The sequence below is a fragment of the Lycorma delicatula genome, chromosome 7 (assembly GCF_047948215.1).
Source record: "Lycorma delicatula isolate Av1 chromosome 7, ASM4794821v1, whole genome shotgun sequence".
Lineage (NCBI taxonomy): Eukaryota > Metazoa > Arthropoda > Insecta > Hemiptera > Fulgoridae > Lycorma > Lycorma delicatula.
In genome coordinates this window covers 83236688-83257226 of record NC_134461.1, presented here as the reverse complement: position 1 = coordinate 83257226, position 20539 = coordinate 83236688, and the positions used below count along the sequence as shown (strand labels likewise).

The window sequence follows — 20539 nt, the reverse complement described above, 5'->3', positions numbered from 1 at the left end:
TATTTATTTTTATCTCTTACGAGTAGTCATACTTTTACTTAGGGTAGGGCACCATAAAGTTGTAGTTTAATTAAAAAAGGGCGCCGCGACTCGGAAAAGTTTGGGAACCACTGTATTAAATAATAGTTCGACCTATAATAAAAAAATCAAATTTCTTATTAACAAAAAAATCCTTATATATATATATATATATATATATATATATATATATATATACTTTTTTTTCTAACTTAAAATTAAAGATATTTCTTTTTCAAAAATGAAAATGTTATTTTGTCAATGAGGTTTAAATAATACTAATTACAAAACTCGAATTTTCAAAATATTCACTTAAAATATATAATTAAATAGATGCTCAAAGATTTTTGTAAACAACAGTCGAAAAATTATTACATCCTGTAGAAATATTATTTATTTCTCTTACAGTTGTATGATTATTTCATATAATTAATGTTTTCGCGTATTTTGTGGACTTTTTTATTCATTAATTTTTTACTTTATAATCCTGCTTTAATGTATATTTTTATAATAATGTTTTAATACTGGTTCTTCTGGGAAAATATTGGAACAATTATTTTTTTGTTTTTTATGACGTAGCAAACTTGCCGTGAGATCTACATTAAATACAATTATGATTTGAAAAAATAATTTATTTATAAAACCAACAATTATCTTATAAATTCCAAAAAAAACAAATATCCTATTTTTTTATAAGTAAAATTTATAATTCATAGGGATCTCCGTGAAGTATAATAAATTTAAAGATTAGTGCGATTAAATAATTAAACAATTTGCAAACACAGAAAGTTGTTTAAGTACATAAGAGCAAAATTAGAATTTACTGACTAAATATATTATATACTTTGGAAAATTAAAATATACTTACTTTGGATAAACTAAAATATGTTTTTTTTTCATTAATATAATATTATGAATGAAAAAATCTTTCTACTAAGGAATTATCCAACTGGTGGCGCTATCTTTGAGCGTAACCTGAATAGTTCATTACTACACAGCAGAAATAGGGGAGCAACGTAACTTTCTCGATCTAGCCTTATACTGCTGTTTGATTTTCGTTAATAAAAATTTTAAAAATCCACTTTTGTAATTTCTCTTGTTTAAATTCTAATTTGAATAATAAATTAATTTTTACGTATTGTATTAATCTAGAGTCCATCTCAACGATTATATTTTTTTGGCCAGTTTTCTATTCATCTGAAACAATTTTTTTTTGTCCAATTAAATTATTCATTAATAAATATAAATACTCAAGTGTTGTGTTAGAAAGCAGCTGTTTTATTTTCTTCTAACAATATGTCGTAACAGAAAAATTTACATTATAAATTTTTGTTTTAGATAAAAAACTATTTTTCAATAAATGATTACTATTTATTCTGGTTTTACTACAACTTTTCTTGTTTCCAATTTTTATATACATATTGACATTCCAGATTGATCTGTTTCAGTATATACCAGTTTTAGGTGTATCATGATATATTTTATTTTCAATTAATACATTTTTCTATTAGATTAATTATCTTCTGTATTAGGAACAGAAAATTTTTTTTTATGTTTTAAAAATTAGATTTTATTTTAAACTATGCATTAGTTAACAGGCTCATATATAAGATGCTTTATTAATATTACCGTTTAACCGACAACAATAGGTACAAATGAAATTAATTATTTAAATGTATTTTAGTTGTTCTGTTAATAAAAGAAACAGCTGTAAATTTGTAAATAAATGGTTGTTGACCCAGTTACTATTAACAAATAAAATCAACATTTTAAAATTAAAATATGTTTTGAATTGAGAAAATGTTGAAGTATTTCTACAGTTTTGGAAAACATTTGACCGTTTACTCTGGAATAATATTAATAGATGATTTTTTTCTTGAAAAACGAGAGAAGTAAGCGGTTATGGTGTCAATGGCTTGGACATTTATGAAATAATTTCATCATCAGTATAATTCGAGTGTGCGGGAAGACAAAGATGAAATAAATGTTGACCTGTGTACGAGGCTACATGCAAGAGACAGTATTTGGAGGGGGAAGTCCCAGTCCCCCTCTCTACACCGCTTACCCCCGCGATGCTGATGGTGCGCCATCACGGACAAAGTGCAAGGGACTAGCAGCGATTCATTTGGAGTGAGTGTTTGTAAGAGAAGAGGTTAGAGTTAGTTTTTGTGAGTGCAATAGTGAAAAACGACCAACATGTTTGACGTGTTCGGCTCGGTAAAGGGGCTGTTGAAGATAGACTCTGTATGTATCGATAATAATGTATTTCGATTGCATTATAAAGCTACTGTAGTTATATTAGTGGCGTTTTCATTGTTGGTTACATCTAGGCAATACATCGGAGACCCCATCGACTGCATCGTCGATGAAATACCGCCGAATGTTATGGATACGTACTGTTGGATTTACTCGACGTTTACGATTCCGAATCGATTGGCAGGTACTATAGGTAAGGATATTATTCAACCGGGAGTGGCTAGCCATGTCGAAGGCGAAGACGAAGTTAAGTATCATAAATATTATCAGTGGGTTTGTTTTGTGTTGTTTTTCCAAGCCATGTTATTTTATGTACCTAGATATCTTTGGAAAACGTGGGAAGGAGGCAGAATTAAAATGCTGGTTTTGGATTTAAATTGTCCTATCGTAAGTGAAGAGTGTAAGACAGATCGTAAAAAGCTTTTGGTCGATTACTTTACTGCTAATTTAAGAACACAAAACTTTTACGCATACCGATTTTTTATTTGTGAAATATTAAATTTCATTAACGTTGTGGCACAAATATGCTTCATGGATTTCTTCTTAGATGGAGAATTCAGCACGTACGGTTCTGATGTAGTACGTTTTACCGAAATGGAACCTGAAGAACGCGAAGATCCTATGTCTAGAGTGTTTCCTAAAGTTACTAAGTGTACTTTCTTCAAGTACGGTCCCTCAGGATCCGTTCAAAAGTTCGACGGCCTTTGTGTTCTTCCATTGAATATTGTAAATGAGAAGATTTACGTGTTTCTATGGTTTTGGTTCATTATATTAACAGTTTTAACATTTTTATCGCTCGTATACCGAGCAGCAATCCTCTTCGGACCACAGTTACGTCTTTATCTTCTCCGTGCACGATCTAGGTTGTCGTCCCAGGATCAGATCGAAACAATAGCCAAGAAATGCCTGATTGGAGACTGGTTTGTACTTTACCAGCTGGGTAAGAACATTGAACCTATCATTTATAAAGAACTTATTGCAGATTTGTCTAAGAAATTAGAAGGAAAAGAAACTGTCTAATTCTATTAATAATTATTTTAATAATATTGTCCAATATAATGAATTATATACTATTTAAGTGCCTTGCAACAAGTAATATAACGAACGACTAATGCGGGCGTAATTTTTTCGGCCGCTACATACAGTAGTATAATTGTGTTCACGCTATTATGTATGCCAGAATATGTATGTTTTAATTTTTGACTTGGCATAACACATTAAGCAGCCAATGAATGTTTTTTTTTTTAGTAAATAAATTTTATAACCTATAATTAATTTACGGAAATAGGTTGTAATTTTTGAAGTTAATGTGGCATCTCTTGATGGAAATATCAACATAACCTAACTTAAATATTAAGAAAAAAATGTTTTTTTTTGTTTATATTTTTTTATACGGTACTCATTACATTCCCATTTACTTGGCTTCCTCAGTTTGTAGATTTATGAAAACTGAAACGCACAAATTCGTCGTGTATTGAACGTAATTTATAGTTTTTTTTATAACAGCAATAATTTTTCCATTTTTTAATGTAGTATTTATAAGGCCTGTTTTATAATATATTTATGTATATATTTAATAAATTAGGTATAATATATATGTATATCCTAATTAATGTGTTTTATATTTTTTTCTCTAGTATGCAATTGTAACTGTTGTTTAATGTGATGTAAACAAGACTGGTTTTTACAAATGAAAAGTTCAAATAATTATTTAAAACTTATAAAATAAATCGTAATTATTAAGTATATCATGAAAATTTTATACAATAAACTAGAGCTTCCAGTTTTGTACAAAATAAAATTTACTTGTATAAAGTATACATTTTTTTTATATTTTTTTCACCGTACTTCAAATTTTCTTGTCTGAATATTTTTCATATTTGTTTTTAAAATTGTACATACCATATATATACCTTTTTTATGATGTAGGCATTTTTTAATGCCAATAAGGATTACCTATTCTTTTTTAAATTGTAAAATATTCTTCATTTGTAGTGTTCAGTTTGTGAGATCTCTAATGTTATGATATTTTATTGTGAAGGAAAAAAATAGCGCAATAATTTTGCATTCCACCATTATATTTACCTAGATTTGTTTTTTGTATTGGTAAATATTATACATATGTATATTTTTATTTTTGCCCATAATATTTCATTTTGAATAATAGTAAATTATAAATAATATAATTTTTGTTATTATAGGCCAATTGAAATAAACATCTTTTTCAAATCGGGATTAATTTAATTTTGAGTAATAGAATATGTTTTAATTAATTGCGGCTAGTTGTGGGCTATATTTTTAAATGTATATTTATATTTGTTATGTTTAATGTAGTGCATGAATTGCATAGACTGATACAGTAAATAGTTAAGTAAACATGTAGAGCTTTTGTTTCTTTTTTGTTATTTTTATTCCATATGTACCAAGTTGCAATATTTATATAAATATATATACATACATTTAATATAACTGTTTAGAAATTCAGTAATTATTTAACAGGATTTAAAATTACAGCTCAATTTTATTTACTATCTGTGAAATGTGTAGTTTTTTCAAAAAAATTTTTTGTTAAATAATGGATTCCAAATATATTTCTTCCTTTTCATTAGCTCATTATGGGCTTTATTATTAATTATTATAATTAGTAATGTGTGTATATCTTGGGAAATTAAATATTATTAAAATGTTGTTGTGTATGTGTGATGGAGTGAAAGGTTTTTTCTTCGAGTTATGGTTTACATGTTGAATGTTTGTGTGAAAGCTTATGCAGTATAGTAGTATGTTTGTTTGAATGTAATTTTTAAATTAGACTTACAAAAATTGTGATCATAGCGTATGTTTAGTTAATTATTATATCTAATTATTATTTAGTAGTAATTATTATTATCTATTATATTAGACATATAAATTAAAATACAATTACTGAAAGAAGCGTATGATAATTTTTTTTTTTTTTATTGGTAATATTGTTATTAAATAAGTACATCTTTTTTTCTAGTAACTTAGAATTTATGTTATTTATTTCATATTGCTAACTATTTAACATGTAAATATTTACAAATAATTATCATTGATGTATTCATTATAACATAAATGTTTCTCAAATTTAAAAAAAATTTCTTTATCAATTTACACTTTCTTCATTTTGTTAAAAAAAATCTAAAAAAAATTGTAAAATAATTTTACCATTATCATTACTTAATTTTTTTTTTTTTACACACTTATGATTAATTTTGTTTTCAGCTAATATTAAGGAAATTTTTTTTTTTGGATTGCATTATTTTCCAACAAGATTTAAGAATGATATAATCTAGTTTTTTCTTTTGCTTTTATCTAGTAAGAAAAATATGATTAAAATTTCTTACTAATTGGCAGCATTTCAAAATTTATTAAAGTTGACTTCTCAACCAAATGTTATTTTTGTTTATATTTGACATTTTTGATGTCAAACTAAAAATTATGAAACCAATATTAAAAAAAAGACAAGCAGTTGTAAAATTATATAAAACAAGATGATTTTTTTTAAATTTTTAATTAAAATGTTCTTGTATTTTATTTTGTTACATTGTATTTTCATAGGGTTGGAATTACATTTGTTTTCCTTAAATTCTGCATCTGTTTGTTTATTTACAAGTAGTTATATATATTTATTTGCAGCTATTTTATTTTATATAATTTTTTTTTATTATGCATAAATCTATTTTTTTTTGTTTTTATATTTAGAATTAAAAAAAAAATTAAATACCTCTCAAATAATAATAATAATAAAATTTTAATTAAAAAAAAAAATACATGACAATCTTATGGTTAAATTTTTTTTAAATTATGAAATCAGATAAAAAGGTAAATTTGTTTTTTTTTCCATTAAACTAAAAATTTTCTTTTCAGCAAATTATTTTTTACTTATGTTTTTTGAAAATAAAAATTTCAGTTGTTAATTAATATTGTATAACTTTTTTGTAATTTATGATTTAAACTTATGTAATTCCTGATTCTTTGTATTAACGTATTTGTAATAATTAAAAAATAAAAATAAATAAATTTAATGTGTATATTTTGTATGATTAATTTACTACTATTCTTTTTTCTTTTTCTTTTTTTTTTGTAAATATATGTCTACATATATATATTTTTATATAAATATATCTTATATTAAAAAAATTATATATTAAATAAAAATTAAATAAAAAAAAGTGATGTGTGCCTTCATTTTTTCTTTTTTTAGGGTTAGGGTGGGTAGTTTAAAAATTAAAATATTTTTTATAAATAATATGTTTAATTTATTATCTCGTTTTGAAAATTTTTTAAATTATTATTAGTGTACATTTAAAAAAAAAATTGTTTAATACTTCTTTTTATTAGATAAACATTTTGTATTACTGATTGATAGTCGTTAATTAACTTCATATAATTCCAATTATTTTCCTATTTATTTTAAGTTTATTAATATTTGTGTTTTGAAATATTACATTCCCACCTTGGGACCAACTTAATTACCTATGTTAACAATAATATCTATTGTCGATTTTATTTATAATATACAATAATAATTGCTCATTATTTAAAAATGTTTTTAAATTTGTCATCTGTAGAATGTCTTAATTTATTTAAAAATGTGATCTTGCTAGTAACTTTACATACAAATTACTTTAGTCAATTTTGAAAAATATATTGTTGGAATATCATTAAGTGAATCATGCGTGCTTTGTTTTATTGTGCAATTTTAATTTAGTAGTATTAACTGAATTGTAACATCTTTTATGTCACTTCGCTCCATCCTGTCTTTATGAATTTTAATTGTTGATTAAAATTATTACTTAAATTTATACCTCTACAAATGAATTTTATTATTTTTTTAACCAAATTTCAATTAAATGACAAGTTTTACATTTTTGTTCAATTTTTTTTATTACATTTTTTTAAATAATTTACCTTCCATCATTAAATCCATATTAAGAGACAGAAATGTCATATATAGACATAAAATGTTATAAGTTTTCAATTAGCAAAGTATTTTTGAAGGTATCTACTATCTATATAAAAAAAAACTCAAAACATAAATCAAAATATTATTGTTTTCAATCGTTGGTAATCAGCAACTGTGTAATTATATGTATTGGTATTTATTTTTCAGATTTTTTTTGTACCAGATATAAGTTTCTGTTATTACCACTTTCTTGTTACTACTGGTAGAGTTTTAATTTTATTTAAAAATATTTTTGATTTTTTTTTATACTTTACATATGAACAATGTTTAAAGTATATCCCTTTTTTCAAATTAAACATCACATTGTAAAGATGTACAATAAAACAAACCATGTGTGGCTCACATCTATTAATTATTTATGTATGTATATATAATTTATATATTGACTATTTTAAATTTATATTTAAGTCGGTCGGATGTCAAAATTTGTTTATTGTATACAATATATATATATAAAATTACATTTAATAATAAATAATACATTCTCATTTGAATTGTAGTTTAATAATTTTATTCATAAATTAATGAATCGTAGTAACTGCCAATTGTAATAGTAATAATAATGATATTATTATTATTAATAGTAATAATAATGATTATTATATTTATTCATTTTTTTTGTACATTCCTTTTTTTATTATATTAATAATAAATTAATTAAGATTTAGGCCTAATTTAATAATTAATGTAATTACCATATTATTGTTATATATTTATATTATATTAATATATATTAAAAAATATATATATATATATTAAATTGTGATGATGTTAAAATCTATTCCATTTTTTAACTGTTTTACTTCATCAGTTTTTTTTTTTTTGGTAGTAAAGAAATGTTGAAGAATTATAATTTTTTTTATATATATATATATATATGTGTTATATATATTTAAATGGCAGCTTGCTTGCCTCAATTATTGTATTTTTTTTGTTTTGTAAATTTCTTAATTTAATAAATAAAATTATAATGCTTATTAAAATATTTATTATTTTTTTTTTTTTTTACTTTTCCTGTAGTTTTAATTTAATTGTCTTGAACAAGATCTCTTTATGTATATAAATGTTATATAGTTACATATGACCTTGTTTAAATATTGTTTACGCGTGTACTGCTGGTGTGTACTGCTGGTTTATTATTATTAACTACCATTTAGTATTTAGTTAATCTTTAATCCATCATGTCATTGTTTCGGTTAGAATTTAAAACATACAGAAAAACAACCGCCATTCCGTTAAAGACCGTAACAACTGAATTAAAGGAAAAATCAATCCAATTACTACATTTGAAGAGAATTCTACGTATTTTTCATTCTTGTAATAATAGACATGACTATATTTGTCTTATAAAAATTATCATATGGGGTTGCTATGTAAGGGGTTGTAGGTCCAAGATTAGTTTAAAAATAGATACTTGCATTTTTATAAAAAGCTGTATTCATTTAATTCTGGCTGAAAAAGTATACAGAACAAAATTTTATATTTATTTACATATCATCAAATGTGTTAACATATTTGTTTGTAAAATATATTTAAATTATAAGAAAATAAATATTTTTAACTGATTTTTGATAATCTGATATTTCAATTAATCATAAATATATTCATGCATTGTATTTACATTATATAATGCAAATTAATTGGTGGAGAGAGTAAATTTAAGAGACCATTAAAAAAGTGCAATAAGTTACTGACTTTGGTCATAAAGATACATACTGATTGAAAAATAAGGTATGTATGAAAATAAGGATTTTTATACATTTTGCACAAGAAAACATTAAAAATAAATGAATAGAAAAAATTTACCGTTTTATTAAAATTATGCACGATTACATTTTTTTATGATTAATATACATATGGTTGACCATGATTCAAACCTGTCAAAATATAAAATTTGTAATGTTTCCTCTGGTTTTTTTTTACTTTATATATGATGGGTGTTTTAACTTGTATGTCCAATTTATATCATGATACATTGGCTCTTTATTCCCTGTGTTATGTTTTACGAGCAAATAAAATACATTGTGTTGTTATATGTGGTTCTTTCTTAAGTTAAAATAATTGATTTTATTTCATTTTCATTTTGTGCTTAGGGGACTCTGAAATTTATATTATACAAACAAACAGAACGGAGATATGAACAACGTTCATAATTTAAATTAGGTAATGTACAATTTACTTAATTATAATTAATTATAGCCATTTCATTTTTAAAAATGATATCTAGAAACATCTACAATACTATATATTCTATTATGTTTATTTACAATCCCTTATATTGCTTAATCATGTAACTTTGTTAGTCTGAGCTCACCAGGACCAGAATGTATTGTTGATTAGAATCTAACAACAAACTGGGATCAAAAGATTAAAATACCAATTATTTAAAATATACAAGTATATATATATATATAAAACCTTTGATCTATCAGCTTAACATACAGAAAGGTGAACAATTGACCTCTGATAACCTTGAAATGAACTTAATTTAACAGTAACTGATTTAAATCTAGTGATGTAAGAATGATACAATCTAGATTTAATTTGATGTTATACTGCCTTATAACATGTTATAAACTAATTATAGTTGGTCAAGTCTAATTTTAAACTGACATTCCTAACTTAAATGCTGCGCTAATCAAATAACTATTACTTACATAAATATCACATAACAGTATTCTAATACATTCATAATTACTGTTTAACATAGGTACTATCTTATTTGTGGCTACACATGTTTGAGGATGCATGTCTGCAAATCATTTCACCTTTGGAAATCTATTATAAAATTGTATGAATTGTCTAATGAAAAATCAAACTAAATTTACTTATTAATGTTTTTATTTTAACTGACTGATAATGATGTCAGTCACTCTTACAACCATCATCTGAAGCGAAACTTAATGTTTTGTTTTATGGCTTCAAGTGATGTTATTGTTTGAATTTCTTTTAAAGTCAAAGTGTACTGAATTTAAATTATGTCTTATTTATTTATGATATTTATTCATTTATTTGTGACATGTTTCTACCAGGTGATGAGGAAATTTTGACAATGTTTTATGGATTGTTTTATAAGTTTATTTAAAGATACATCCTGTTTGTTCAATACAGAACCTATAGGAGTGAAATGGTTTATATATTTGTAATGTAGTGTGGTACGTCTTTTTTTATCTAGAAAGGGTAAATGCTATCTAATTTAAAAGACATATTTGATATGAATCTTCTTTTTTTGTTGTATTGAGATTCTAATAATGTAATGATTATTTATATCTGTTTATCAAATGCCTTTATATTTATTTGTAGATAAAAACACAATTATTCTACATACCAGAAAAAATATTAGGTTTTGTTATGATTGTGAAAGCTGATTATTTAACTCTACAGTGGTAAAAAAGTGTTGTAATTTTTACAGTTTGGATAAATCAAACTTTTGGCAAAAGTACACAGAGCATGTATGAACAGTTTTCTATTTATTTTTTGTAAACTCACACTTTTCTGTTGATTCTTTTTTTTAACAGGAAACCCAGCCATTATTAAGTGACTATAGTTAAATAGGATATATGTTGCACTTTATATTTAATGAATATGTTTGTTTTATCAAATGTATTTCTAAATTCTGTTTTGTTGGATTTTGCCAAGTACATGGTCTTAGTGCTAGCGTACAATCAACTAAACTTGTCACAGTGATTCTTTTAATTTTTTTTATTTTATTGTTTAATCGATTTATTACTAAAAGGAATAGAGACCTGGATTTACCTAGCAGGCACTATAGCCAGTAGTGTAGATCTTTATATCCTCGGGTAAGAAACAAGAATCCCTAGACAGTTACATTGGTACACTAGGATCACTATTCCTCAAAACTTAAACAAAGTGAAGCAGTTATTCTGCTGGCTACCAGAAGGTCCCAGCATGATGCCACAAATTGAACATGATGATTGATTCAACCCCCAGGGACGTGACGAAAGAAGAAGGAATAATCGACCGCTGAGAGACTGCTTCATAATAATGTAACATAATGAACAATTTTTTTTTTTTTTTGTGAATTATGACAGGCTGTGGTTTTTGTATCTTTGGTCAAATGAGCATCTGCCATGCATCCCATTCAATGTGATGTAGATTGTAGATAAAAGATGTGAAAGCATAATTCCACATAATTAAAAAGTTAATTTTTTATATGTTTCATTTATCATTTTTATTTACTCTATTAAAATTTTATTGACATCTAAAAGAATCACACCAGCCATAACTGTCTGTAATGCATTATCCTTTAATAATCTACATTCCTTAACTTTTATAAAAATAAGGAAAATGTACTTAATTACAGTCGATTGATTGTTAAACAGATGTAGAAAAATTGCTAGACCATATCTGTATGAATAAAAGTGATTTTATTATATGAAATAAATTATTTTTAATGTGCATTAATAAATGATGCAAATCTTTATATATATTACTATCAAACAGTTATTTTACAATGAGAACTAAAATCAATTTTTCTACTTGTAATATTTTTATCGACTGTTACTTAAGCTATAATGTGATTCAGTGCATTATTTATACCTGAAGATGGTTTTTTTTTTACTTTTGTAAAGATATATAACTGAATAACTTATAAAATGAGGAAGCTTAACAATAATTATGAAAAGCAGTTGAACCATTTTTTTAGTCTTAGCTCGATTGCATAATTGTATGTAATCAGTTTATCATATGATATTCATTAAAATTTTTTTTTATCTCTTGATTATGCCTTGATTGTCTTGGGTCATTTCGGCCATGCGACATCTAGCAGCCAAATACACTTCACCCTCATGCATTTCTGTGGTTCTAACATCTGATAATTCAGGACTGGTTGATAGATGTAGGACTATCATAGACCCTTGTCGACATAGTGGGCTTGTTGGTGATTCGGCAACTCCATTGCAGTGGAGGTGGGTCTGGAGATAATCGTGCCTCGTCTTCATTCAAAACTGTGCAACGGCCTCACCCCTTGGAAGATCTACTGGCACACGTCCCTTTTCATCAAGTAATGATCACCATTGCTTCTCCTTTAAATCTAGGCCACTACTTCAATTCTCCTATGATTGATGATTTGATTAATTGTTTTGCCATCACAAAAGGTATTGGCTTATTGAGCTGTTTCTTTCTGGCACTTTCTTTAGCTAATTGATCAGTTTTTTCATTGCCTGATAACCCACAGTGAGCCAGTATCCAATGTAAAACAACTTGTACGCATTCTAAAACCAACTCCTCAATCACTTCCTGACACATATTAACTTGATTTGAGTAATTGGATGAGCAGGAAGCATCAGAAACAGCAATTATGGCAGCTTGCAAATCAATCAGAATAACAACTTACTGCAGTTTGATCTTTTTTGTGGATTCCAAGGCAAAAAAAAGACTGCTCTGTCCTTGCCATCAAAGTTACTGGCTAGCTTCCCCACAGGCTCCGATAACTGGAAAGCTTCTGCATAAACTCCAGCCCCTCCATCCTTTCTTACACTATTTGCAGAATCGTCCGTGAACACTTGTAACCACAGGGGTGTCGGTACTGCTCTCTTATAGTTTTGAGTGAAAAATTCTTTAGCTCTGTCCTTGAGCAGCTTTGTTTATTTATCAGCTGAGGAGCTGTAAGTTGGCTTCTGCTGATTTTGTAGGGACCTTGGTGGAATCATAATGAAATTTTCTCTTGTATCAATGGCAAGTTCTTTATTTTCTCTTACTGAGTCTATTTTATTCATGAATGTGACCTTGGTTTCAAGTCTTGTGGTGCCAGGTTTACAGTTCTTCCAGTAACTAATATTCAAATGCTGCAGTTTCTCACTCATTGTAAGTGCTACAATTTACTTTCTTATTTTGATGGGTTCTATACATGTTTGCAACTGCATAGCCATAATTGGAGTTGATTTTGGGGCTCCTGCAATAACTCTGAGGGCCTTATTTTGTACTTTTTCAATTTTTTGGATACTGGATTCTGGTGCTGTAATGAGTAGTGCACTTCTGTACTCGAGAATGGTTCTCATAACTCTTCATATGCCATAGACAATACGTCTTGATTTGCTCCCCACTTTGTACCAATGATTCTCTTAATCAGGCCAAGATGCTTTTCACTTTTTTCTACCAGATATTCTGTATGCTTTGCTCAACTCAATCTGTTTTCTAGGATTACCCGAAGGTACATTGCTGAATTTGTTTGTTTTAGTTTCTCTTGAGCATAGGTCAGAATTATATGACATTCCTTGGTTGAGAGTGAGAAGAGCTGAAATTCGGTTTTCAAGGCATTGAAATACATCTCGTTCCCCTCAGCTCAGTGCTGGAGCTTCTGTAGTGCTTTATTCAGGTAAGCTTCTAATGCCTCTATATCACTGCTTGTACTGAGATCACAAGGTCATCAGCATACAGAAGCACTGTAGTTCCTGGTATGGACCCAAGAATCTGTATAAAATCATCTGTCATTATACAGAATAGAGTTGGGCTGAGGACCAAACCTTGCAGAAGGCCTTGTTTTATCTGCCTGAATTTGGATGTTCCTTGTCACGAGTAAGTCTTGACCAAAGCAAGATGAAATATATTGAAACAATTTGCCTTGCACACCCTTTTTTAACAGCTTTTTGAGAAGTCTCGTCCTCCAAACCATATCAAAGGCAGTTTTGAATTCCACAAAAACAGTGAGCGAACTTTGTTTGCGATGATATTCATCTTTAATATCATGTGTAATTTTATTACTTGTTCTATGGTACTTCAATATTGTCTAAATCCTGCTTGTTTGTGTGATATAAGCCTCTGCTTTTCTAGATAAGTTTGTAATCTCCTCAGTGCCATCCGTTCAAGCAACTTGCAAAAGTCATTGGTAAGTCCTATAGTTTGGAAGTTTTCCATGCAATCAGCAGGTTTCCCTTTCTTCAGAAACCTCAGCTTTTCTCTATTCACATGACACATAAGATGACCATACCTTGTTGAGGAAATTGAACCACCACCTGTTTTGCTGAACTGCCTGGGTGGGTGAGGAATTTGGGCATTACATTATCCGGTCCAGTGCTCTTTCAGTGTTTTATTCCTTTAGCACTGCCTCCATTTCAGTAAAACTAAATTTATTATTAAATAGAGCTGATTCTTCTTCATTTAAGCATGTTCATGGGATTTGAATGGCTGGGTTTAAACTGTTATAATTGGGTGTGAAATTGTTAATCTTCGTGTAGTGTTTACTAAAATGGTCTGCTATTTTGAGGAGTGAAAAGCTTATTTCCATCTTTCATAGGGTTATTGAATGTGTTTTTTCATTATTTAATGCAGACAAAAATTTATGCACAGCTGTTCCATCTCTTCTGCAGTCTAGATTTTTGAGAAACCTATATGAACATCTTTTAGCTTGTAGTATATTTCTTTTCAGTAATGAAATCTTGTGCTTTACTCTGTAACTTCCTGAGCTGCCCCACTTTGTGCCTTTAATCTTGCTCTGTCACGTTCGGCTTTTTAACACGTCAAGCTTCTCATTCCAAAATCGGATGTACTACCTCATCCTTCCTCTTAGTACTGCTTTACCTGCGCACTTGAAGAGTACCTTCATAATCTTACTTAGGAAGGAGTCAGGGTTTTCCTTGATGAGTCCTTGAGAGAGCAACTCATCAGTTAATTTGACATATGCGTGCCAGTTTGCTTTCCTCAGGTTCCACTTAAATTTGTTGCTTTTATCTTTAGCCTTTTTAAGTAAACTCTATCGCCAGGATATTGTATTCAAATCCTCCTTGTGCAGATAAAAGTTCATTTTTTAAAGACATGTACAAAGACTGTCAGGATGAGAACTATTTCCAGAATAAGATAGAAAGGCGGGGATGGAATAATTATTTTCAATATGGGCAACTGGGTTTGAGTCAATCAACCCTTCCACTGTTCTTCTAACTCCATCTGTGGGGGCGTAACCCCCCCATGTTGAGTGAACGTTTAGGTAGCCACAGAGAACACACCTTGAATCCCAAGCTGCTTCAAGCCAAGTTTGGGCTTGTTTCTAGGTGGATTATATACAAAAAAAGAGGCGCCGGTGCTTATTATTATTCCATATTTCCAACTCTGCAACCTCCATCTTATCCACTTCAGTCATAACTTTCTTTATACTAAAATAAACTTTAAGTGACTGTTTCGCAGCAACTATGATTCCTGATATTCATTTACATGGGTATTGTTAATTGCTTGTTTTGCTTTTGTAAGAGTATATTGGTATAAAGTATAAGAGTATAAAGTATATTGGTTTATAAACTCTTTGTATACTGGTATGTATTTCGATTTAATTAATATAAACGAACTTAAATTTCATCTAATAATTCTTTTATCTAATTATACTTTGTAAATTCAATATATATAAATCAATGATTCTGTTTAATAAAGTGGCATTGCTTGTTTGTTAGTTTATTTCATTTCTGTTGTCAATTTTTTTTTACTTTCTAGTTGATGGAAATGTTTCTTACATAGCCATTTCAGAGGTATCTGCTTCTTCTTCAGAGGAATAGTCCTGCTTCTCTTAACTTTGCTACTGGATATTCCATTGAAGAAAAAGCTGATAATTAGCTTTGAGTAGCCTTTGAAGGAAAAAGTTGTATTAATTGATGAGTTGTTTAATATTTATCTATTTGAAAGTGTTATCGCATTTTATTTTGTTAAATCTTATCTCATTTCAATTGGTTAGATTAGATACTAACATAGCAAGGCATACTAATTAAAATTTATAGAAAACTGATAAGTCTGAGATGTTATATAATTTTCTTTTATGCATATTTGCTGTAGTGTACAATGTGTAAAAAATATTCAGTAAAAATTGTATAATGTCAGAAAGTTTGTTCTGTTCAGAAAAGGATGTTTTGCTTTAAAATGGAATTTTGAATATTAAATAATTTCCTTTCAAACTGGTACTGTTGGATGTTAAAAACCACATATATATTTACACATTTAATGTTGAATGGGATGATTACATTTCTAATCATATCCATTGGGTTCACCCAATTATAAAAAAGGAGTGTACATTTGTTTTACATATTTGTTTAATAATGTAATACCTAAAATCAGATTAATGTTTTCAAAATAGTATCAAAAATCTTAATAACGCTTATAGGAGCTCTCTCAAGTAGTATATACAATCTTAACACAACCATTTATGATTGCTGTGAAAAAAATTGGTATTAAGTCACTGGTGGCTTTCTTGGTTACTTTATATGATAACTATTCATTTTGTTTATCTCTTAGGAAATAGAATCTGTGTGAACCAGATTTTATTTTGGAGAATAGATAACAGGTGTGATGTTTATTGCACGAGGTAAGAAATGTGTTGTTTATTGCATAAAATCAAGATACACATCTGTGTAAGAACTGCCTAATACCAGATGTGCACAGTCACTTGGGTATAGTTGTTACAAACTATTTCGGCATAAAATGGTTGTTAAATTCACACCATATGATCTGTATCTGTTGAAAACAGACATGTGTTTTATTCTCAACTATCACAAATTTTTCTTGTTATATAGTAATATATATTTATTTAAGAATTTTATATCCATACTTAAATGACTGATTTGATGGATTTCTCAATTATTCAATGCTGATATTTTAACTTTGATGGGATTAATTCAGATTAGATGATCAGAGAAATAGGAGGCTTTATCTTCTTTTTCTGTTTAGTCTTCAGAATTCACTGTAAGATATTACTTCAGAGGATATGTATGAGTGTAAATGAAGTGCAGTCTTGTACTGTCTCAGGTCAACCATTCCTGAGATGATTACAGTAAGATACATTAGACTTATTAACACATTGAAATCATGTGAAAATAACATAGAACACATTATAAAATACTTAGCACTCAAAAGGATTTTTAATAACAGAATTATCGACTCACTCAAAATAATTACACAAAATAATTAAAATAAGCAAATTATCACGTTAGCATAAATTAATAAATATACACTGAAAATGACTCACAAATTTAAGAAGCAGAAACATAATGATCCTGGATTATAAACTGTTCCGATGACAAAATATTTATTTAGGACAAACAGGATGTAACTGCAAATAAATATACAATAAACATTTAGAAGTATTGCATAACAACAGTGGCTTAATATTTGACAACCACTGCAAATCACAATTGCACCTATATATAATACTTAAAAAATTACTCGCTTTTGAACATTATGAAATATACAAACAAAAAATGATGATATATTAAAGAAACAGACTCAATTCAAGAACAACAAACTTTCTGGCCACTTTGTAAATACGTACATGTCTTCCTAATTCAAAAAAATCTGATGTGGACTCCACATGAATTTCTTGTACACTTATTAAATTACATATACACATTTTTATAAAATAAAATTTTATTTCGTTAATAATTTCTTATACTTTTTCAAAATATTTTTTTATTGTTATTATTGAATTATTATTAATTGTAAAAAAAATTTACAATCGGAGGTTAATAATTATTATAACATAAATATATTTAAATTAAAAAAAACTTGTGTGTACTTATGTACGCACGTAAGAAGTTATACTTCTTTAGCGTGAATAAAAAAATAAATTTTTACGCAGTCTAACAAAATTGAACTGAGTCAAACGATCGATGGACCGATTCATGTTATTAAATACCATGAATAATATAGTTTGAATAAATAACAAATTAAATTAAATAATAATTATTTTATATAGTTTAAAAAGTGTGAAGTACTCGTCATATAAAACAAAGTTCATCGAATATATTTCGGTTAGTTTAGTTCCATTAATTCTTCGGATGACGATTGAATAGGTACGAGGGTTATCAGCGGCTTATGATATGAAAAATATGATACAAATAGTTTTATTTTGTAGTAGTGTATTTTATCAAAAATTTTTGTTTTTTGTAAATATAAAATTATTTATGCAAAATCAAGAATTTATCCGATGTGTGCTATTTTCTGTATCATTAAAAACTTTAATTTTACTCAAAGAATAATACTTACATAAGTATAACCTCAAATTTTGATACACAATTTTCACAAAAAAATAAAAATAAATGTACGCTGCAATACATTATGAAATTTAAATCCGTGTATATAAATATATATTTATTAGGACTCAATATCCATTATGTTTACAACGATTGACTGAATTAGATACTACACGCGTGTGCGAGCAAACTGATCCACTCGGGCCTGCGCAAATCATGGTGTGTTACATCGACCGCGCAACTTCCGTAACTTGCTGAAAATACGCTCTGATCAGTTTCTCCTAACGCGCTAAAAGAACTATAACTTCAAAAAGGCGATAATGTCTGATTCGAACCGATGACCGATGGGCCTTCCCCTATAAGATCCAAATATTTAATTAATTAAAATTTAATTTGGCTATAACTCTGGAACCAATGAAAATTAGCACAAGTTATAATTTATCGTTGAAAAGCTGTCAATGAGGGCTTATTACTGCATTTAAGGAAAAGTCCAAAATCCTATTTTTTTTTTGGATGTGCTTTTTTGGACACTTCTGCTACTGTCGATTGCAATCAAAAGAGGAGGTGCAGAACTAGATGTTAGAACAGTCGTAAATCCAAAATTTCAACATCCTACGGCAAATCGTTTTTGAGTTATGCGAGGTACGTATATACATACGTACGTAAAGACGTCACGTGAAACTAGTTCCGTTGAAACCTGAAAACCGAATTTTTTCGCGATCATAATACTAAATTTACTTCGTACAAGGAAGTAAAAACTGCAAAGAAATAACATCAAATAATGGCTGAGTGATAAGCAACAGCACCTGAAGTTAGCCTGAAAAGCCACTGAAAGCATTTTGATGTAATTTTTTTAAATGCCATGATACATAAACTAATCCGTATTAATTTTTAAACATCTCAACATATGAGGTTGTTATGTTAAAGTACAGTACTATGAATTTTTATAAAAATCCTCGATTACCTTGAGTAAATAATTTAAATGATAATTTATAGATTGTATATTACGATGATTACGTAATTTAACTTAACAAGAGAGGTTAATTTGTAGTATTGATATCATTATAACCTAATTTAATCAAGGTAGTTTATAATTTTAAACAAACTTTTATCATAATGGAAATACCTATTGTGAGATAATATAAATTCTGGGCAATTCAGTACCAAATGACCCAGTTGGATATTTCTCTTATTCTCTTTAAACACCATTATAGAAAACAGTAATGTTGATAATAAATATTACATTATCAGTAAGTCAATGTATGCTTCTAGGGAGAGGAAGTCACTGATCACAACGTTACTTGTGCATTAGGAAAATTAAATGAAGGCTTTCTAAAACAGCAATGGCATCTTTGGACAGAATAAACCAGTTTTGATAACTACACATAACACACATGCAAAAGAATCATCGAAGATGGTTTAATATTACTGTCCCTGTGTGATTTTTTTAAGAGCATTATTTCTTTTTTAATTGAAGTAGTGTTTTTTTATATAAATTTATTTGTATTATCCTGTTATTAGTCTTATTTAAAAAAGAAAAAAATAATAGAACCAGTTATTAATTAATTGATAAACTTCAGTCATTATATGAAGTTTGTAATAATGATGGAAAAATACTTTTTTGGATTTGTTTAAAACATTTGGTGTATCTGTCCAACACTATATTAATACGTATATGGAATGTCAAAGATCAGGTTATGTAGAACATTTTTTTGTTCAAATTTTTTAAACATAATATTTTTCAATATATAAAAAACAAAGAATTAAGTAGTCAGATAAAATTGTTTAAACTGTCTGTTAAAATTATGACCTATGTTCTATTTGAATTCGATTATCATTTACACTCAATTATTTTCATCATTAAAAAGTTAAATGAAAGTAGTTTTGTATTATATTGTACTACAATTACGATTGCAGCTAAATTATCTTTTTTACAATTTTAAATTTGGCTTTATCTTGACTCAAATGGATAACACCCCAGTTATCATCAATTGAACCCCAGAAATCGTAGTATTCTATAACTGCAACATAAATATATTTTTCTAGCTCATTATAAAGGTTTTAATCATACTGCTTCAGAAATGACAATTGACATTGTTAATTTGTTCTACAGCCATCATTTAAGTGAAAAACATATACATATAAAAGATCTGAAATATAAGTGACACTAGTTAAATTTGCTTTCACTGAAAGCAATGATGTTTAGTATATTTCCAATACATATGAGTAGAATGAAGATGTCTCTTGCAGAACAGAATGTCATCAGTATTTTAATGGAATTTGCATACTAATATGCTATAGTATATTTGGCTTT

At 27.5% G+C, this 20539-nt stretch overlaps 1 protein-coding gene across 1 annotated transcript; it reads left to right on the top strand.

The window, feature by feature from the left end:
• Positions 1-2120: 2120 nt before the first annotated feature.
• On the top strand, positions 2121-8248 carry Inx2 (innexin 2). The gene has a single exon (XM_075370138.1). It carries the CDS (start codon positions 2215-2217, stop codon positions 3292-3294), a length of 1080 nt encoding a protein of 359 aa, XP_075226253.1. The 5' UTR covers positions 2121-2214; the 3' UTR covers positions 3295-8248.
• Positions 8249-20539: the final 12291 nt, after the last annotated feature.

Bases quoted from the DNA above. Each gene is read 5' to 3' on its own strand.
- Inx2 (XM_075370138.1), top strand. From the start codon at position 2,215: ATGTTTGACGTGTTCGGCTCGGTAAAGGGGCTGTTGAAGATAGACTCT.